At 54.9% G+C, this 22,190-nt stretch overlaps 2 protein-coding genes across 2 annotated transcripts in view; both read left to right on the top strand.

Annotated features, from left to right (window-relative positions):
* Positions 1 to 4,288, top strand: part of tmem109 (transmembrane protein 109) — a 214,944-nt gene extending 210,656 nt beyond the window's left edge. Inside the window, exon 3 of the mRNA XM_041174032.1 lies at positions 3,856 to 4,288. Within this exon, the coding sequence (XP_041029966.1) occupies positions 3,856 to 4,247 (392 nt within the window). The 3' untranslated portion in view covers positions 4,248 to 4,288. The remainder of the gene's footprint in view (positions 1 to 3,855) is intronic.
* A 50-nt stretch (positions 4,289 to 4,338) lies between these two features.
* On the top strand, positions 4,339 to 8,246 carry LOC121269425. Its single transcript, XM_041174044.1, has 2 exons — positions 4,339 to 6,974; positions 7,149 to 8,246. The coding sequence occupies exons 1-2, from the start codon at positions 6,653 to 6,655 to the stop codon at positions 8,207 to 8,209; spliced, it is 1,383 nt and encodes a 460-aa protein (XP_041029978.1). The 5' UTR covers positions 4,339 to 6,652; the 3' UTR covers positions 8,210 to 8,246.
* The last annotated feature ends 13,944 nt before the right edge of the window (positions 8,247 to 22,190 follow it).

Below are 22,190 nucleotides of genomic sequence, written 5' to 3' on the forward strand. Positions count from 1 at the left end.
ACCCACTGTAACTCCACCAAGCTCCAGTCGCCCATCAGCACCACGGCCCCAACACCCCCACGCCCCCACCGAGCCCTGCTTGGCTCCCGGTTATACAACTCGCACCTTTTTTTTTAAAAAAAAGATTCTCATCCTGGTGTTCGAATCTGTCCGTGACTCTCCCCGCAATCCTCCGAGATCTCTGCACCCCTCCCAATTGCAACCTCTTTCATCTACCCCCCACATCCTGAATACTGTGCGCAGATTTGGCCTCCTTATTTAAGGAAGGGCGTAAATGCGTTGGGAGGCAGTTCAGAGGAGGTTCACTAGATCGATACCTGGAATGAGTGGGTTGTCTTGTGAGGAAAGGTTGGACAGACTGGGCTTGTTTCCACTGGAGTTTAGAAGAGTGAGGGGTGATTTGATTGAAGTATACAAGATCCTGAACGGCCTGGACAAGATGGACGTGGAAAGAATGTTTCCTCTGGTGGGTGAGTCCCGGACTAGGGGGCACTGTTATACAATGAGGGGTCGCACTTTTAGGACAGAGATGAGGAGAATTTTCAGAGGGCTGTGTGACTTTGGAACTCTCTGCCCTCAGAAGGCGATGGGGGTGGGGGTCACTGAATATTTTTAAGACGGAGGTAGATTGATTCTTGTTAGGCAAGGGAATCGAAGGTTATTGGTGTAGAAGGGAATGTGGAACTCGAAACGCAGACAGATCAGCCACGATCTTATTGAATGGTGGAGCAGGCTTGAGGGGCCGAATGGTCTAATCCTGCTCCTGTTTCATATGTTCGTAATCTCTCCACTGTGCCTTCAGCCGCCTGGGTCCTGACCTCTGGACTCCTCCCAACCCCTAAACTTCTTGACCTCTTGCTCTCTCTCTCTCCCTCTCTTTCTTTCCCTCCTCCTTTCAGCCGCTCCTCAAAATCTGCCTCTTTGAGCGAGCCTCAGGCCCAACACCTCCCTTGTGTGTCTTCGTGCCAAATCCTGTCCCCGGCTGTGAAAGGGCTGTCACTCTGTTGAAGGCGCTGTGTAAAATGGCGACATTTGTTTGCGTTGAATGCGGGTTCGCAGTGGGCCTCTGCCCACCAGTTGGGCATGGCCCCTGTTGGTCAGCACACATGCAGTGTCGCCCCCAGTGCAGTCGACAGTGTGCATTTCTGAGGCAGAGGCTGTTTGTGTCTTTGACTTTGTTTCCAACCTGTGCTGTGGCTGGTCTGAAAGTAACTCACAGACCACTACGCCCACCACCACCCCCCACCACCACCCCCCCCAACCCCCCACCACCCCTCCAAACTTTATTAGTTTGAATTGAGGTTACTGTGTTAAAGCGAAGAAGCCCAATTTTCACACAGCGTGAACAGCTGCCACATGTTGGATAAGGGATCGAAACTGCACCCGGGATATCTTGGTACTTCTCCCGACCATGGCCGTGGGATCGATTATATCCAACAGAGGTGGCAAACAGGTTTCCACTTATCTCACATCACAAAAACGGCTCCTCTAACACTTCAGCACTCCTTCAGAGGGTCAGTACTGAGGGAGCGCTGCATTGTTGGAGGGTCAGTACTGAGGGAGCGTTGCACTGTCGGAGGGTCAGTACTGAGGGAGCGCTGCACTGTCGGAGGGTCAGTACTGAGGGAGCGTTGCACTGTCGGAGGGTCAGTACTGAGGGAGCGCTGCACTGTCGGAGGGTCAGTACTGAGGGAGCGCTGCACTGTCGGAGGGTCAGTACTGAGGGAGCATTGCACTGTCGGAGGGTCAGCACTGAGGGAGTGCTGCACTGTTGGAGAGTCAGTACTGAGGGAGTTCCGCACTGTCGGAGGGTCAGTACTGAGGGAGCGCTGCACTGTCAGAGGGTCAGTACTGAGGGAGCGCTGCACTGTCGGAGGGTCAGCACTGAGGGAGTGCTGCACTGTCGGAGAGTCAGTACTGAGGGAGTTCTGCACTGTCGGAGGGTCAGTACTGAGGGAGCGCTGCACTGTCGGCGGGTCAGTACTGAGGGAGCGCTGCACTGTCAGAGGGTCAGTATTGAGGGAGCGCCGCACTGTCGGAGGGTCAGTACTGAGGGAGCGCCGCACTGTCGGAGGGTCAGCACTGAGGGAGCGCCGCACTGTCGGAGGGTCAGCACTGAGGGAGCGCCGCACTGTCGGAGGGTCAGCACTGAGGGAGCGCCGCACTGTCGGAGGGTCAGCACTGAGGGAGCGCCGCACTGTCGGAGGGTCAGCACTGAGGGAGCGCCGCACTGTCGGAGGGTCAGCACTGAGGGAGCGCCGCACTGTCGGAGGGTCAGCACTGAGGGAGCGCCGCACTGTCGGAGGGTCAGCACTGAGGGAGCGCCGCACTGTCGGAGGGTCAGTACAGAGGGAGTGCTGCACTGTTGCCTTTCTGATGACACTTTCAACCCGAGGATCCCATTTGCCCTCGTAGGTGGGTCTAGTTGGTTTCACAGCCAGTATTTTGACGAATAACAGGGCCATTGGGGCCAGTATTATCCGTCTATCAGCAGATTAGCACCTTATTTTCGACATTGCTAAGCGGGGAGGCAGAAGGGAAATCAATAAACGGACAGTAAGCTGGTTAAAAGTTAGAAAGCAGTCCTTGGAGTAAAGGGTTTTGAATTAGATTAGAGGAAGGCACAAAGTGATGTCCCAGAATAATCAGTGCTGGGATCACTGTTATTCATAATCCAAGCTGTGGAAGGACATTGAAGCTCTTGAGAATGTGCAAACAGAATAGGTTTGTTGCCTGGCACTGAGGTTGAAAACTATCCGGAACGATTAAACAGGTCAGGGAGAGGGGGGCCTGAGGTGAAGTCAGTCTCGTTCTCACCCCGGTGTTTCCGATCCCCTGCCATCACCCAAACTGCCGACTTCCACCTCCGCAACCTCGCCCCGTCTCAGCTCTTCCGCTGCTGAAGCCTTCGTCCATGCGTTCCTTGCGTCAAGACGCGACTATTCCAACTGGATCACGGCTGGACTCATACATTCTGTCTTCTGTAGTGCATCTGTCAACTCTCAGCAAGTCCAGTTCCCCCTGTCGCCCCTCTTCCCCCCTCTCCCCACCCCACCTCTGTGACCCTCTCCGGTGCCAAAACTCTCCAAGATCTCTGCATTTCCCTAATTCTGGCCTTTTGCGCGTCCCCAATTTTAATCACCCCACGGTTGGCGGTCGTGCCTTCAGTTCTCCAGGCCCCAAGCTTTGGAGCTCCCTCACCCTTCCTTCCCTCGCTTACCTCCTTCGAGGCACTTTTTAAACCGACCTCTTTGACCAAGCTTGTGGTCACCTGGTTTAATATCTCCTGATGCGGCTCGATGTCAGACTTTGTTTTGCGATGCTCCTGTGAGGCACCTTGGGACCTCTCGTTGTGTTGAAGGCGCCAAATAAGTGTAAGTTGTTCGGTCGTTGTTCGAAAGAACGCCTCCACACTCTGGGAAGAGTCCAAAACCCGGGGGGGGGGGACCGTAAATACAAGATAGTTACTCGTAAATCCGACAGTGAAACCAGGAGAAATTCCTTTTCCTCAGAGAGTGGTTAGAATGTAGGACGATGCAGGGCTGGGAGTGGTCGGGCGTTGATAGCTTCAGAAGGAGACTAGACGAGTAGATGAGAGAAGAGTGGATAGAAAGAGATGCTGAGCGACGGGGATGAGGCGGGGGAATGGGAGGGGGATGCACGTAGGGTATGAAAGCCCGGCACAGGTTAGATGGGCCAAACGGTCTGTTCCCTCACGCCCCTGTTGGTGGGATCTTGCCGTGCGCAGACTGGGCTGCGGGCATCCGTTGAGGTTGTGAGGCTCGAGGTGTGTGGTTTTGTTTGCCCTTCCCACCGGACTGTCAGCACCACTTTCTCTTTCCCTCTTCCCTGCAGATGGAGAGCTGGGGACAGACCGCGAGGCTCTGGGGAGAGCCCTGAGCTGGGCCCTGGCCGCCCTGCTGATCTACCTGGCCCTGTCGGCCGCCCTGCACCTGCTGACCTACCTGGCCGGCCGGCTCCTCTGGCTGGCCAAGCTGGGACTCTTCTTCACGGCCGCCGCCTATGTCGTGGCCACCTGCGAGGACGAGAAGCGGAGGAACGCCCTGCTCCTGGGCCTGGGGGCCCTCTACCTCCTGCTGGGCAGACTGGGGCTCCCGTTCCTGGGAGGCTGGGCCAAGGCCGACCGGCGCCAACACCACCTGGAGAACAAGATCAGCTCCCTGGAGCAGCAGCTGGCCGAAGTGGAGCGCAGGGTCCACCACAGGAACCTCTATGACTACGACTAGGCGGAGACGGAGAAACGTGAAGAGCTGACAGAACGCACTTGGTGGGGGGTTGGGGGGGGTGGGGGGGGGGGGTGGTGGTGGGTGCTGGGGGTGGGGTGTAGAGGGAGCTGGCCTTGTCCATCAAAATCCGCTCCACCCCACCGCATCCCCCAAACACTTACACACTACTCGTGTCGGCTGGAAGCTTGACCTGTCCCTCGCCGCACTCTCCTGAGAGATAGAACGCAAAATGGAAGGGCCAACGAGGAGAAAATAAACTCTGGGAAAATTCTTCTGCTGACGACTCTGATGGGCCATCAGCCCCAATCTAGGTGATCGTGGCGTTATCCAGCTCAACCTGCTGCCTGGTCCGACCTTGTACCCCGTGCAATGGCACTGACCTTCGTACGGCGTGATTTCCAAACACCCAGACCAAAGCCTCCTCTCCGACGTGATTGGAATATTCCTCAAAAGAGAGGCACCCTGCCGAAGCTTTTCACCCTGCAGCCGTCGGGACAAATGCAAGAACGCCAAATTTCAAAGGTGGCGAAGAATTTCGGCTTCGGTTGCTGTGACTGTTTGAGATTTGGCATTCTTGCGTTTGTCCTGACGCGTGCGAGATGAAAAGCTTCGGCGGGGGTGCCGATCGTTTGGGCAGCGTCCGAGCTCTGTCCAGCCCAGCAGGCAACGCGATGGCCGATCACGGAGACCAAAGAAACCCGCCTGTGCGATGCGACTGCTACCTCGGTGTGGAACGGGCCCAGCTCCCTCTCCCTCAATCCGCCCAGAGAGAGAGAGAGAGAGGCGGCCACCTCCGCACCAGCCCCGCAGCCCAGCTCCAGAAGTCCGTTGCAACGAGAAAAGGAGCCACCTAACTCGGCGGCCTGGTCCTTAGCGCTTGCCGAGATGTGGTGAGCGGCGGCCGAAGGCAGACCGATGACTCTCGCCCTCACCCACACCCGGGGGCTCCGAGGCACAGCTGTGACTGGGCTGCCTGCCTGCCACAAGGGGTTGACCAGTCAGAGGGTGAGCAATTGGCTGACACCTGTGTGCGCTAGTCATGAGAGGCAGAGTCTTCTCTATATTGATCTCCTCTCTCTCTCTCTCTCTCTTTCCCTCCCCAGACTCAATCTCACTTTCTCTTTCCACCCCCTCCGCCTGTCTATTTCTTTAGCCGCCTCAGTCTCTCTCTGCCTACCTCCGCTCCATTCAGGGAGCATTACCATTCGGAGATGTGTCCTGTGCCTTATTCTGGAAACCTGCTATCAACGCAGTTTTTTGAACTGTATTTGCCGCCTCTCTGCCCAACCTGCACTGTCACACAAGCGTCTGTTTGGCAGGGTTCCCCCTCGCGTTTTTCTGACCTCCCTCGGTTTGCAGGGAAAAAGCGGGTGAGCGGGACGAGGTGAGTTCCTCTTTCAGGGCGCTGGCACCGACACAGTGGCCCCCAACAGCCACCTTCTAGGCCGTAACCACTCGTGATTTGTACCATGAGCTGATTTTGTTATTATTCCCCTTTAAATCACCATGTCCTGCACCCCCACCATCTTAAGCATCAGGACAAAGACTCTGTAATCTGCAGCGCACCCCGTTTGCCCCTGCTCTCCTCTTTTCTCTTTGCTCTTCGTTCATCCCTCTATCCACGGTGTCACTTTATCCTGGGTGTTGTTGGCTTCAGAAGGCTGCTGGTGGCCCTTTATCGAAAGCTCAGCCCAGGCACGAAGCAGAACAAGTTGCTTTGGGCGTTCAGCAATGGTCCTGATGGAGAGAGAGCGACTCCAATTTCCCATCCTGGCCTTCCACCCAATCCATCCAGACCAACGTCATCGACGCTTTCCATCTCACCAGCCACTACAGACTCTTCTTGATTAAATGTGGAGGGACAGATGGAGAAATGTTTTCTGTGTTATCTCTTATCTATTCATCTCTCCTTTCCCCACCCTCAAGATTTTCTGGTTTCTTTTTTTCAATTCCCCGTTCTGTCTTTCCGTCTTTGCTCTTCTATTTTTGAACTGGCTGTGTCTCTGTCTGTCTCTCTATATCTCTCTCTCACACACACATTCATTCTCTCTTTTCTCTCATCTTGACCTTCACGCACAGCCTGTGTTTCTCTCTCTCTCTCTCTCTCTCTCACTCATTCGGTCTCTTTCAACTTGTTCCTTGCGCACAGCCTGTGTTTCTCTCTCTCTCTCGGTCTGTTTCTCTCAACTTGTTCCTCGCTCACAGCCTGTGTTTCTCTCTCTCTCTCTCTCTCTCACTCGGTCTGTTTCTCTCAACTTGTTCCTCATGCACAGCCTGTGTTTCTCTCTCTCTCTCACTCGGTCTGTTTCTCTCAACTTGTTCCTCGCACACAGCCTGTGTTTCTCTCTCTGTCTCTCTCTCTCTCTCTCTCACTCTTTCAGCCTCTTTCTCTCAAATTGTTCCTCATGCACAGCCTGTGTTTCTCTCTCACTCTTTCAGCCTCTTTCAACTTGTTCCTCGCGCACAGCCTATGTTTCTCTCTCTCTCTCACTCTTTCAGCCTCTTTCTCTCAACTTGTTCCTTGCACTCAGCCTGTGTTTCTCTCTCTCTCTCTCTCTCTCTCTCTCTCTCACTCGGTCTGTTTCTCTCAACTTGTTCCTCGCACACAGCCTGTGCTTCTCTCTCTCTCTCTCTCTCTCTCTCACTCGGTCTGTTTCTCTCAACTTGTTCCTCGCACACAGCCTGTGTTTCTCTCTCTCTCTCTCTCACTCGGTCTGTTTCTCTCAAATTGTTCCTCGTGCACAGCCTGTGTTTCTCTCTCTCTCTCGGTCTGTTTCTCTCAACTTGTTCCTCGCACACAGCCTGTGTTTCTCTCTCTCTCTCTCTCAGTCTGTTTCTCTCAAATTGTTCCTCGTGCACAGCCTATGTTTCTCTCTCTCTCTCTCGGTCTGTTTCTCTCAAATTGTTCCTCGTGCACAGCCTGTGTTTCTCTCTCTCTCTCGGTCTGTTTCTCTCAACTTGTTCCTCGCACACAGCCTGTGTTTCTCTCTCTCTCTCCCTCTCTTGGTCTCTTTCTCTCACCTTGTTCCTCGCACACAGCCTGTGTTTCTCTCTATCTCTCTATCTCTCTCTCATTCAGTCTCTTTCTCTCAACTTGTTCCTCACGCACAGCCTGTGTTTCTCTCTATCTCTCTCTCATTCAGTCTCTTTCTCTCAACTTGTTCCTCGCGCACAGCCTGTGTTTCTCTCTCTCTCTTTCAGTCTCTTTCTCTCAACTTGTTCCTCGCGCACAGCCTGTGTTTCTCTCTATCTCTCTCATTCAGTCTCTTTCTCTCAACTTGTTCCTCGCGCACAGCCTGTGTTTCTCTCTATCTCTCTCTCATTCAGTCTCTTTCTCTCAACTTGTTCCTCGCACACAGCCTGTGTTTCTCTCTATCTCTCTCTCTTTCAGTCTCTTTCTCTCAACTTGTTCCTCGCGCACAGCCTGTGTTTCTCTCTATCTCTCTCTCATTCAGTCTCTTTCTCTCAACTTGTTCCTCGCACACAGCCTGTGTTTCTCTCTATCTCTCTCTCTTTCAGTCTCTTTCTCTCAACTTGTTCCTCGCGCACAGCCTGTGTTTCTCTCTATCTCTCTCATTCAGTCTCTTTCTCTCAACTTGTTCCTCGCGCACAGCCTGTGTTTCTCTCTATCTCTCTCTCATTCAGTCTCTTTCTCTCAACTTGTTCCTCGCGCACAGCCTGTGTTTCTCTCTCTCTCTCTGTCTCGGTCTGTTTCTCTCAACTTGTTCCTCGCGCACAGCATGTGTTTCTCTCTCTCTCATTCAGTCTCTTTCTCTCAACTTGTTCCTCGCGCACAGCCTGTGTATCTGTCTGTGTCTCTTACTCTCTATATCTTGCGCTCTGTTTCACCCATTCTCTTGCACAAAGTCTGTCTACCTCTCTTGTACTCCCAGCCTGTCTGGGGTGAAAATGCTCGTTCAGTACATTTAGTACTAAGTTTAAACTTGAAAACTGACGAATGATTTGATGTTTATGAATAAATGTTTACTGAAAATACCAGCAATTTGAGTTTTTCATGCTGCCTCGCAACAAACTGAAGGGGGGAATTGGTCCTAAGGGGAACAGAGGGAAGAATTTTCTAATTTGTGAATATTACATTCATTCCCCTGAGACCTCAACATCCGATTAAACACAAGCGAATTGTATCAGAGCGTCCTCGCCCTCCCTGTATCGGAGCGTCTTCGCCCTCCCTGTATCGGAGCGTCTTCGCCCTCCCTGTATCGGAGCGTCTTCGCCCTCCCTGTATCGGAGCGTCTTCGCCCTCCCTGTATCGGAGCGTCTTCGCCCTCCCTGTATCGGAGCGTCTTCGCCCTCCCTGTATCGGAGCGTCTTCGCCCTCCCTGTATCGGAGCGTCTTCGCCCTCCCTGTATCGGAGCGTCTTCGCCCTCCCTGTATCGGAGCGTCTTCGCCCTCCCTGTATCGGAGCGTCTTCGCCCTCCCTGTATCGGAGCTTCCTCGCCCTCCCCCCGTCCTCGCCCTCCCCCCGTCCTCCCTCTCTCCCCGCGTCCTCGCCCTCCCCGCGTCCTCGCCCTCCCCGTGTCCTCGCTCTCCCCGTGTCCTCGCTCTCTCCGTGTCCTCGCTCTCTCCGTGTCCTCGCTCTCCCCGTGTCCTCGCCCTCCCAGTGTCCTCACCCTCCCCGTGTCCTCACCCTCCCAGTCTCCTCGATCTCCCCGTCTCCTCGCTCTCCCCGTGTCCTCGCCCTCCCCGTGTCCTCGCCCTCCCCGTGTCCTCGCTCTCCCCGTGTCCTCGCTCTCCCCGTGTCCTCGCCCTCCCAGTGTCCTCGCTCTCTCCGTGTCCTCCCTCTCCCTGTGTCCTCGCCCTCCCCCGTCCTACCTCTCCCCAGGGGAACGCCCTCCCCCATCCTCACTCTCTCCGTGTCCTCGCTCTCCCCCCGTCCTCGCTCTCCCCCCGTCCTCGCTCTCCCCCCGTCCTCGCCCTCCCCGTGTCCTCGCCCTCCCCGTGTCCTCGCCCTCCCCGTGTCCTCGCCCTCCCCGTGTCCTCGACCTCCCCGTGTCCTCGCTCTCCCCGTGTCCTCGCTCTGCCCCCCCGGCCTCCCTCTCCCCGTGTCCTCGCTCTCCCCGTGTCCTCGCTCTCCCCGTGTCCTCGATCTCCCCGTGTCCTCGCTCTCCCCGTGTCCTCGCTCTCCCCGTGTCCTCGATCTCCCCGTGTCCTCAATCTCCCCGTGTCCTCACTCTCCCCGTGTCCTCACTCTCCTCCGTCCTCCCTTTCCCCGTGACCTCGCTCTCCCCGTGTGCTCACTCTCCTCCGTCCTCCCTCTCCCCGTGACCTCGCCCTCCCCGTGTCCTCGCTCTCCCCGTGTCCTCGCTCTCCCCGTGTCCTCGCTCTCCCCATGTCCTCGCTCTCCCCGTGTCCTCGCTCTCCCCGTGTCCTCGCTCTCCCCGTGTCCTCGCTCTCCCCGTGTCCTCGATCTCCCCGTGTCCTCACTCTCCCCGTGTCCTCACTCTCCTCCGTCCTCCCTTTCCCCGTGACCTCGCTCTCCCCGTGTGCTCACTCTCCTCCGTCCTCCCTCTCCCCGTGACCTCGCCCTCCCCGTGTCCTCGCTCTCCCCCCGTCCTCGCTCTCCCCCCGTCCTCGCTCTCCCCCCGTCCTCGCTCTCCGTGTCGCAGCGTCTTAACCCTCTTTCTGTGTCGCAGCATCTTAACCCTCTCTCTGTCTGTCGCAGCACCTTAACGCTCTCATTATTTCGCAGCGTCTTAACCCTCTCTGTGTCACAGCGTCTTAACCCTCTCTCAGTGTCACAGCATCTTAACCCTCTTTCTGTGTCGCAGCATCTTAACCCTCTCTCAGTGTCGCAGCCTCTTAACCCTCTCTGTGTGGCGCAGCATCTTAACCCTCTCTGTATGGCGCAGCATCTTAACCCTCTCTGTGTGGTGCAGCATCTTAACCCTCTCTGTGTGGCGCAGCATCTTAACCCTCTCTGTGTGGCGCAGCATCTTAACCCTCTCTGTGTGGCGCAGCATCTTAACCCTCTCTGTGTGGCGCAGCATCTTAACCCTCTCTGTGTGTCGCAGCATCTGACCCCTCTATCTGCGTCGGAGCATCTCAACCCTCTGTCTCGCAGCGTATTAACCCCCTCTCTGTGTCACAGCATCTTAACCTTCTCTCTGTGTCCCAGCATCTTAACCCTCTCTCAGTGTCGCAGCATCTTAACCCTCCCTCTGTGTCACAGCATCTTGACTCTCTCTCTCTCTGTGTCACAGCGTCTTAACCCTCTCTCTGTGTCGCAGCGTATTAACCCTCTCTCTGTGTCACAGCATCTTAACCCTCTGTGTCGCAGCATCTTAACTCACTCTCTGTGTCGCAGCATCTTAACCTTCTCTCTCTGTGTCGCAGCGTCTTAACCCTCTCTCTGTGTCGCAGCATCCTAACCCTCTGTGTCACAGCATCTTATCTCCCTCTCTGTGGCACAGCGTCTTAACCCTCTCTCTGTGTCGCAGCGTCTTAACCCTCTCGCTGTGTCGCAGCGTCTTAACCCTCTCTCTCTGTGTCGCAGCATCTTAACCCTCTCTCTGTGTCGCAGCATCTTAACCCTCTCTCTGTGTCGCAGCATCTTAACCCTCTCTCTGTATCACGGTGTCTGAAGACAGAATGCTGTTGTAAATCTCCTCCAGCCTGCTGCAGGATCTTGACATCCCATTAAATTTGTTTTCCTGTACCAGTTCGCTCACTGCTTTGGCTCTGCCGGCCAATAGGAGTATTCCCTCTGACTGACCTTCCGTCAAGCATCTTCGCCATTCGAAATGCATCAACCGAGGGACTAGAGATCTAACGTTTTGCCAAATATTCCCACTTGACGTCAGACCCTGCCCCAGACAGAGGAGGCCACTGGCTGTTGGCCCTTTAAGTGGGGTGGTGGGGGGGCGGTTAGACTCTAACCTTTCACCCTTTGGGGGGGGAGCTGACGTCAAAGGTGGCCCCAGACAGTGGAGGGCGAAAGGCTAGTAAGGATTTCTGAATGAACAGGAGGACGATATGGTGTTGTGACTGGAGCTCTGTGCAACCAAGTCTGGCGCGTCACCCCCACGGCTTTGAAGGGGGTCAGTAATGTCACCTGTCGCTGCACACAGGACGCCCTCATGGGGATAAACTGGTGCGGCTGAAGCCGGATGCAGCTACTGGCTGGAGCAGGCTGATCAAAGGCAGGGTGGCGAAGGGGGGAGAGGGAGAGAGAGAGACAGAGAGAGAGAAGGGGAAAAAGAAAAGCAAGCAGCATTTCTTCCGCTCTGAGATTGGCCGGCGATAGAGATCGGAAAGTAAACAGAGATTAAATGTAAACTGGATGTCTGGAAGTGAAAGAAAATCCGTGTGTCGGAAAGTCAAGTTGAGCCTCTCTTCCTGGTCCGTGGCCAAAGGAGGTTTTTTTTTTTCTTACACACACACATACACAGCATTCCTTCGTATTTTTTTTTAAGCCAGCAGATAGTGGTTGCTGTATGACCCACTCAGCCGACCACTTCCCAGCTCTGACCGCTCGCTGGAAGGAATCTGCGCTGTCATATCATAAACACATTCCACCCTCAGCAGCTGTTCACCGAGAGCTTCCTGGGGATTGTAAGGGCCAACTGGTCACTAAAGGACCAGGGGTAAAGAAATTGCCCAAAGATTTCCAGCACAGGGAAGGGAGGGTGTGGGGGTGGGGGGGAAGGAGGCCATTGGGCCCATCGTGTCCACCACCCACGCCTGCTCCCACTTTCCAACCCTTGGACCCCCCCCGCCCCTCCCCCCCCACCCCCGGGGGCTTGTAAGGTTAAACCACGTCAACCGCTTATCCAAGCGCTTCACATCGTGAGGGGTGCTGCCTCTTACCGCCCTTTTTCGGACGTTCAGTTCCCCATCCCCACTGTCCACTGGGGGAAAAATATCTCCCCTTCGAAATCTACCCCTTACCCTAAATCTGTGCCGCCCGGTTATGTGCTTCCCACCCTCTCCAACCTCAAGCTACCAAGAGGAGTCGGGCCTTCATATCTGCTCTATCTGTACCCCTCGTAATCTGATAGATTTTTAAAAATTTATTTACAGGATGTGGGCTTTGCTGGCTGCGCCCAGCATTTATTGCCCCCTTGAGAAGGTGGTGGGTGAGCTGCCTTCTTGAACCGCTGCAGTCCCTGTGGTGTAGGTACACCCACAGCGCTGTTAGGGAGGGAGTTCCAGGATTTTGACCCAGCGACAGTGAAGGAACAGCCGATATATTTCCAAGTCAGGATGGTGAGTGGCTTGGAAGGGAAATTCCAGGGATCCTCCCAGAACTTGGAAATATGTCGGCCATTCCTTCACAGTCGCTGGGTCAAAATCCTGGAACTCCCTCCCAAACAGCGCTGTGGGTGTACCTACACCAACGGGGACTGCAGCGGTTCAAGAAGGCAGCTCACCCACCACCTTCTCAAGGGGGCAATAAGAGATGGGCAATAAATGCTGGGCCCGGCCAGCGAAGCCCACATCCTGTGAATGAATTAAAAAAAAGTCAGGATGGTGATGGGCTCGGAGGGGAACTTCTAGGTGGTGGTGTTCCCATGTGTCTGCTGCCCTTGTCCTTCTAGTTGGTAGTGGTCGTGGGTTTGGAAGGTGCTGTCTAAGGAGCCTTGGTGAATTCCTGCAGTGCATCTTGTAGATGGTACACACACTGCTGCTACTGTGCGTCGGTGGTGGAGGGAGTGAATGTCTGTGGATGGGGTGCCGATCAAGCGGAGCTGCTTTGTCCTGGATAGTGTTGAGCTTCTTGAGTGTTGTGGGAGCTGCACTCATCCAGGCAAGTGGGGAGTATCCATCACACTCCTGACTTGTGCCTTGTAGATGGTGGACAGACTTTGGGGAGTCAGGAGGTGTGTTACTCGCCGCAGGATTCCCAGCCTCTGACCTGCTCTTGTAGCCACAGACTGTTTTCCCCAGGCTGGAGAGGGGACGGGGTGGGGGGTTGGTGGTGGGATTTTGTGGGCTAACAGTGTTGTCCCAGCCCGCTCCATTTCCCCGAGCCCCGGGATCACTCTCTCCTGGCAGCACCATGTGACACCACATGGCTCCTGCCAGGGTCTCGGCCTAGGCTGGTGGCTGGAACCATCCCTAACCCTGGCAAATCGGTGAACCTGAGCCACACCGCTGACAGCCACCGTGATAAGGTGGCGAGACATTGGAGCAGGACGATGGAGGCTGCTCCTCCGCTTGGGAAGATCGTGGCTGACCTGGTTGCAGTCCCAACTCCACCCTCCCTCCGTCCCGGAAGCGCACTCCCTCCGTAACCCTTGACCCGCTTGTCTGTCAAAGAAACACATCTGACTCGGCCTCGAAAATATGCAGCCACCCGGCCTCCACTGCTCGCTGGGGGTGAGGATTCCAAACACGAGCAGCCCCTCCCACCGCCAGAGACAAGATACTCCCTCACCTCCGACTTAAATAGGAGAGGCACCATTTTCAAACTGTGTGGCACTGTTCCGAGGGACTCCCTGGTGGGAAAAACAGACTTAGCATCGAGCGGGCCAGAAGCCCGAAGAATCCACCTATCTCTGTACCCTCCTCCAGCCCCTACCACCCTCCCTATCTCTGTAACCTCCTCCAGGCCCTACCACCCTCCCTATCTCTGTAACCTCCTCCAGCCCCTACCACCCTCCCTATCCCTGTAACCTCCTCCAGGCCCTACCACCCTCCCTATCTCTGTAACCTCCTCCAGCCCCTACCACCCTCCCTATCTCTGTAACCTCCTCCAGCCCCTACCACCCTCCCTATCTCTGTAACCTCCTCGAGGCCCTACAACCCTCCCTATCTCTGTAACCTCCTCCAGCCCCTACAACCCTCCATTTCTCTGTAACCTCCTCCAGCCACTACAAAGCTCCCTATCTCTGTAACCTCCTCCAGCCAGTACAACTCTCCCTATCTCTGTAACCTCTTCCAGCCGCTACAACCTTCCCTTTCTCTGTAACCTACTCCAGCCCCTACAACAGTCCCTATCTCTGTAACCTCCTCCAGCCCCTACAACCCTACCTATCTCTGTAACCTCCTCCAGCCCCTACAACCCTCCCTATCTCTGTAAACTCCTCCAGCCCCTACAACCCTACCTATGTCTGTAACCTCCTACAGCCCCTACAACCCTCCCTAACTCTGTAAACTCCTCCAGACCCTACAACCCTCCCTATCTCTGTAACCTCCTCCAGCCCCTACGAACCTCCCTATCTCTGTAACGTCCTCCAGCACCTACAACCCTCCCTATCTCTGTAACCTCCTCCAGCCGCTACAACCCTTCCTATCTCTGTAACCTCCTCCAGCCCCTACAACCCTCCCTATCTCTGTAACCTCCTCCAATCCCTACAACCCTCCCTATATCTGTAACATTCTACAGCCCCTACAACCCTCCCTAACTCTGTAAACTCCTCCAGACCCTACAACCCTCCCTATCTCTGTAACCTCCACCAGCCCCTACGACTCTCCCTATCTCTATAACCACCTACAGCCCCTACAACCCTCCCTATCTCTGTAACCTCCTCCAGCCTCTACAACCCTCCCTAACTCTGTAACCTCCTCCAGCCCCTACAACCCTCCCTATCTCTGTAACCTCCTCCAGCCCCTATAATCCTCCTTATCTCTGTAACCTCCTCCAGCAACTACAACCCTCCCTATCTCTGTAACCGGCTACAGCACCTACAACCCTCCCTATCTCTGCAAACTCCTCCAGCCCCAGGACACTCCCTATCTCTGTACCGTCCTCCAGCCCCTATAACCCTCCCTATCTCTCTACCATCCTCCAGTCCCTACAACCCTCCCTATCTCTGTAACCTCCTCCAGCACCTACAACACTCCCTATCTCTGTAACCTCCTCCAGCCCATACGAACCTCCCTATCACTGTAACGTTCTCCAGCACCTACAACCCTCCCGATCTCTGTAACCTCCTCCAGCTGCTACAACCCTCCCTATCTCTGTAACCTCCACCAGCCCCTACAACCCTCTCTATCTCTGTAAACTCCCCCAATCCCTACAACCCTCCCTATATCTGTAACATTCTCCAGTCCCTACAACCCTCCCTATCTCTCTAACCTCCTACAGCCCCTACAACCCACCCTATCTCTCTAACCTCCTCCAGTCCCTACAACCCTCCCTATCTCTGTAAACTCCTCCAGTCCCTACAACCCTCCCTATCTCTGTAACCTCCTCCAGTCCCTACAACCCTCCCTATCTCTGTAACGTCCTCCAGCCCCTACAACCCTCCCTATCTCTGTAACCTCCTCCAGCCCCTACGACCTGCCCTATCTCTATAACCTCCTCCAGCACCTACAACCCTCCCTATCTCTGTAACCGGCTCTAGCCCCTACAACCCTCCCTATCTCTGCAACCTCCTCCAGCCCCATGACCCTCCCTATTTCTGTACCGTCCTCCAACCCCTATAACCCTCCCTATCTCTGTACTATCCTCCAGTACCTACAACCCTCCCTATCTCTGTAACCTCCTCCAGCACTTACAACCCTTCCTATCTCTGTAACCTCCTCCAGCACCTACAACCCTCCCAATCTCTGTTCTTCCTCCAGCCCCTTCAACCCGCCCTATCTCTGTACCCTCCTCCAGCCCCTACAACCCTCCCTATCTCTGCAACCTCCTACAGACTCTACAACCCTCCCTATCTCTGCAACCTCCTCCAGTCCCTACAAACCTCCCTATCTCTGTAACCTCCTCCAGCCCCTACAACCCTCCCTATCTCTGTAACCTCCTCCAGCCCCTACACCCTCCTTTTCTCTGTAACCTCATCCAGCCACTTCAACCCTCCCTATTACTGTAACCTCATCCAGCCCCTACAACTCTCCCTATCTCTGTAACCTCTTCCAGACGCTACAACCTTCCCTTTCTCTGTAACCTCCTCCAGCCCCTACAACACTCCCTATCTCTGTAACCTCCTCCAGCCCCTACAAACCTCCCTATCTCTGTAACCTCCTCCAATGCCTACAACTCTCCCTATATCTGTAACCTTCTCCAGTCCCTACAACCCTCCCTATCTCTCTAACCTCCTCCAGCCCCTACAACCCTTCCTATCTCTCTAACATCCTCCAGTCCCTACAACCCTCCATATCTCTGTAAACTCCTCCGGTCCCTACAACCCGCCCTATCTCTGTAACCTCCTCCAGTCCCTACAACCCTCCCTATCTCAGTAACGTCCTCCAGCCCCTACAACCCTCCCTATCTCTGTAACCTCCTCCAGCCCCTATGACCCTCCCTATCTCTAAAACCTCCTCCAGCCCCTACAACCCTCCCTATCTCTGTAACCTCCTCCAGCCTCTACAAACCTCCCTATCTCTGTAACCTCCTCCAGCCCCTACGACCCTCCCTATCTCTATAACCTCCTCCAGCCCCTACAACCCTCCCTATCTCTGTAACCTCCTCCAGCCTCTACAACCCTCCCTATCTCTGTAACCTCCTCCAGCCCCTACAACCCTCCCTATCTCTGTAACCTCCTCCAGCCCTTATAATCCTCCTTATCTCTGTAACCTCCTCCAGCACCTACAACCATCCCTATCTCTGTAACCGGCTCCAGCCCCTATAACCCTCCCTATCTCTGCAACCTCCTCCAGCCCCATGACCCTCCCTATCTCTGTACCGTCCTCCAGCCCCTATAACCCTCCATATCTCTGTACTATCCTCCAGCCCCTACGACCCTCCCTATCTCTATAACCTAATCCAGCCCCTACAACCCTCCCTATCTCTGTAACCTCCTCCAGCCTCTACAACCCTCCCTATCTCTGTAACCTCCTCCAGCCCCTACAACCCTCCCTATCTCTGTAACCTCCTCCAGCCCTTATAATCCTCCTTATCTCTGTAACCTCCTCCAGCACCTACAACCATCCCTATCTCTGTAACCGGCTCCAGCCCCTATAACCCTCCCTATCTCTGCAACCTCCTCCAGCCCCATGACCCTCCCTAACTCTGTACCGTCCTCCAGCCCCTATAACCCTCCCTATCTCTGTACTATCATCCAGTACCTACAACCCTCCCTATCTCTGTAACCTCCCCCAGCACCTACAACACTCCCTATCTCTGTAACCTCCTCCAGCACCTACAACCCTCCCTATCTCTGAAACCTCCTCCAGCACCTACAACATTCCCTATCTCTGTCCTTCCTCCAGCCCCTTCAACCCTTCCTATCTCTGTACCCTCCTCCAGCCCCTGCAACCCTCCCTATCTCTGCAACCTCCTCCAGCCCCATGACCCTCCCTATCTCTGTACCGTCCTCCAGCCCCTATAACCCTCCCTATCTCTCTACCATCCTCCAGTCCCTACAACACTCCCTATCTCTGTAACCTTCTCCAGCACCTACAACACTCCCTAGCTCTGTAACCTGCTCCAGCCCCTAGGACCCTCCCTATCTCTGTAACCTCCCCCAGCCCCTACACCCTCCATTTCACTGTAACCTCCTCCAGCCACTTCAACCCTCCATATTACTGTAACCTCCTCCAGCCCCTACAACTCTCCCTATCTCTGTAACCTCTTCCAGCCGCTACAACCTTCCCTTTCTCTGTAACCTCCTCCAGCCCCTACAACACTCCCTATCTCTGTAACCTCCTCCAGCCCCTACAAACCTCCCTATCTCTGTAACCTCCTCCAATGCCTACAACTCTCCCTATATCTGTAACCTTCTCCAGTCCCTACAACCCTCCCTATCTCTCTAACCTCCTCCAGCCCCGACAACCCTCCCTATCTCGCTAACCTCCCCCAGTCCCTACAACCCTCCCTATATCTGTAAACTCCTCCAATCCCTACAACCCTCCCTATCTCTGTAACCTCCTCCGGTCCCTACAACCCTCCCTATCTCTGTAACGTCCTCCAGCCCCTACAACCCTCCCTATCTCTGTAACCTCCTCCAGCCCCTACGACCCTCCCTATCTCTATAACCTCCTCCAACCCCTACAACCCTCCGAATCTCTGTAACCTCCTCCAGCCTCTACAACCCTCCCTATCTCTGTAACCTCCTCCAGCCCCTACAACCCTCCCTATCTCTGTAACCTCCTCCAGCCCCTATAATCCTCCTTATCTCTGTAACCTCCTCCAGCATCTACAACACTCCCTATCTCTGTAACCGGCTCCAGCCCCTACAACCCTCCCTATCTCTGCAACCTCCTCCAGCCCCATGACCCTCCCTATCTCTGTACCGTCCTCCAGCCCCTATAACCATCCCTATCTCTGTACTATCCTCCAGTCCCTACAACCCTCCCTATCTCTGTAACCTCCTCCAGCACCTACAACATTCCCTATCTCTGTAACCTCCTCCAGCACCTACAACCCTCCCTATCTCTGTAACCGGCTCTAGCCCCTACAACCCTCCCTATCTCTGCAACCTCCTCCAGCCCCATGACCCTCCCTATTTCTGTACCGTCCTCCAGCCCCTATAACCCTCCCTATCTCTGTACTATCCTCCAGTACCTACAACCCTCCCTATCTCTGTAACCTCCTCCAGCACTTACAACCCTTCCTATCTCTGTAACCTCCTCCAGCACCTACAACCCTCCCAATCTCTGTTCTTCCTCCAGCCCCTTCAACCCGCCCTATCTCTGTACCCTCCTCCAGCCCCTACAACCCTCCCTATCTCTGCAACCTCCTACAGACTCTACAACCCTCCCTATCTCTGCAACCTCCTCCAGTCCCTACAAACCTCCCTATCTCTGTCACCTCCTCCAGCCCCTACAACCCTCCCTATCTCTGTAACCTCCTCCAGCCCCTACACCCTCCTTTTCTCTGTAACCTCATCCAGCCACTTCAACCCTCCCTATTACTGTAACCTCATCCAGCCCCTACAACTCTCCCTATCTCTGTAACCTCTTCCAGACGCTACAACCTTCCCTTTCTCTGTAACCTCCTCCAGCCCCTACAACACTCCCTATCTCTGTAACCTCCTCCAGCCCCTACAAACCTCCCTATCTCTGTAACCTCCTCCAATGCCTACAACTCTCCCTATATCTGTAACCTTCTCCAGTCCCTACAACCCTCCCTATCTCTCTAACCTCCTCCAGCCCCTACAACCCTTCCTATCTCTCTAACATCCTCCAGTCCCTACAACCCTCCCTATCTCTGTAAACTCCTCCGGTCCCTACAACCCTCCCTATCTCTGTAACCTCCTCCAGTCCCTACAACCCTCCCTATCTCAGTAACGTCCTCCAGCCCCTACAACCCTCCCTATCTCTGTAACCTCCTCCAGCCCCTATGACCCTCCCTATCTCTATAACCTCCTCCAGCCCCTACAACCCTCCCTATCTCTGTAACCTCCTCCAGCCTCTACAAACCTCCCTATCTCTGTAACCTCCTCCAGCCCCTACAACCCTCCCTATCTCTATAACCTCCTCCAGCCCCTACAACCCTCCCTATCTCTGTAACCTCCTCCAGCCTCTACAACCCTCCCTATCTCTGTAACCTCCTCCAGCCCCTACAACCCTCCCTATCTCTGTAACCTCCTCCAGCCTCTACAACCCTCCCTATCTCTGTAACCTCCTCCAGCCCCTACAACCCTCCCTATCTCTGTAACCTCCTCCAGCCCCTATAATCCTCCTTATCTCTGTAACCTCCTCCAGCACCTACAACACTCCCTATCTCTGTAACCGGCTCCAGCCCCTACAACCCTCCCTATCTCTGCAACCTCCTCCAGCCCCATGACCCTCGCTATCTCTGTACCGTCCTCCAGCCCCTATAACCCTCCCTATCTCTGTACTATCCTCCAGTCCCTACAACCCTCCCTATCTCTGTAACCTCCTCCAGCACCTACAACACTCCCTATCTCTGTAACCTCCTCCAGCACCTACAACCCTCCCTATCTCTGTAACCGGCTCCAGCACCTACAACCCTCCCTATCTCTGCAACTTCCTCCAGCCCCATGACCCCCCCTATCTCTGTACCATCCTCCAGCCCCTATAACCCTCCCGATCTCTGTACTATCCTCCAGTACCTACAACCCTCCCTATCTCTGTAACCTCCTCCAGCACCTACAACACTCCATATCTCTGTAACCTCCTCCAGCACCTACAGCCCTCCCTATCTCTGTAACCGGCTCTAGCCCCTACAACCCTCCCTATCTCTGCAACCTCCTCCAGCCCCATGACCCTCCCTATCTCTGTACCATCCTCCAGCCCCTATAACCCTCCCTATCTCTGTACTATCCTCCAGTACCTACAAACCTCCTTATCTCTGTAACCTCCTCCAGCACCTACAACCCTCCCTATCTCTGTCCTTCCTCCAGCCCCTTCAACCCTTCCTATCTCTGTACCCTCCCCCAGCCCCTACAACCCTCCCTATCTCTGCAACCTCCTCCAGCCCCATGACCCTCCCTATCTATGTACCGTCCTCCAGCCCCTATAACCCTCCCTATCTCTCTACCATCCTCCAGTCCCTACAACCCTCCCTATCTCTGCAACCTCCTCCAGCACCTACAACACTCCCTATCTCTTTAACCTCCTCCAGCCCCTACAACCCTCCCTATCTCTGTAAACTCCTCCAGCCCCTACAAACCTCCCTATCTCTGTAACCTCCTCCAGCCCCTACAACCCTCCCTATCTCTGTAACCTCCTCCAGCCCCTACAACCCTCCATTTCTCTGTAACCTCCTCCAGCCACTACAACCCTCCCTATTTCTGTAACCTCCTCCAGCCCCTACAACTCTCCCTATCTCTGTAACCTCTTCCAGCCGCTAAAACCTTCCCTTTCTCTGTGACCTCCTCCAGCCCCTACAACCCTCCCTATCTCTGTAACCTCCTCCAGCCTCTACAACCCTCCCTATCTCTGTAACCTCCTCCAGCCCCTACAACCCTCCCTATCTCTGTAACCTCCTCCAGCCCTTATAATCCTCCTTATCTCTGTAACCTCCTCCAGCACCTACAACCATCCCTATCTCTGTAACCGGCTCCAGCCCCTATAACCCTCCCTATCTCTGCAACCTCCTCCAGCCCCATGACCCTCCCTATCTCTGTACCGTCCTCCAGCCCCTATAACCCTCCATATCTCTGTACTATCCTCCAGTCCCTACAACCCTCCCTATCTCTGTAACCTCCTCCAGCACCTACAACACTCCCTATCTCTGTAACCTCCTCCAGCACCTACAACCCTCCCTATCTCTGTAACCGGCTCTAGCCCCTACAACCCTCCCTATCTCTGCAACCTCCTCCAGTCCCATGACCCTCCCTAACTCTGTACCGTCCTCCAGCCCCTATAACCCTCCCTATCTCTGTACTATCATCCAGTACCTACAACCCTCCCTATCTCTGTAACCTCCCCCAGCACCTACAACACTCCCTATCTCTGTAACCTCCTCCAGCACCTACAACCCTCCCTATCTCTGAAACCTCCTCCAGCACCTACAACATTCCCTATCTCTGTCCTTCCTCCAGCCCCTTCAACCCTTCCTATCTCTGTACCCTCCTCCAGCCCCTACAACCCTCCCTATCTCTGCAACCTCCTCCAGCCCCATGACCCTCCCTATCTCTGTACCGTCCTCCAGCCCCTATAACCCTCCCTATCTCTCTACCATCCTCCAGTCCCTACAACACTCCCTATCTCTGTAACCTTCTCCAGCACCTACAACACTCCCTAGCTCTGTAACCTGCTCCAGCCCCTACAACCCTCCCTATCTCTGTAACCTCCCCCAGCCCCTACACCCTCCATTTCACTGTAACCTCCTCCAGCCACTTCAACCCTCCATATTACTGTAACCTCCTCCAGCCCCTACAACTCTCCCTATCTCTGTAACCTCTTCCAGCCGCTACAACCTTCCCTTTCTCTGTAACCTCCTCCAGCCCCTACAACACTCCCTATCTCTGTAACCTCCTCCAGCCCCTACAAACCTCCCTATCTCTGTAACCTCCTCCAATGCCTACAACTCTCCCTATATCTGTAACCTTCTCCAGTCCCTACAACCCTCCCTATCTCTCTAACCTCCTCCAGCCCCGACAACCCTCCCTATCTCGCTAACCTCC

Source organism: Carcharodon carcharias, chromosome 24 (assembly GCF_017639515.1).
Source record: "Carcharodon carcharias isolate sCarCar2 chromosome 24, sCarCar2.pri, whole genome shotgun sequence".
In the NCBI taxonomy this organism is placed as follows: Eukaryota; Metazoa; Chordata; class Chondrichthyes; order Lamniformes; family Lamnidae; genus Carcharodon; species Carcharodon carcharias.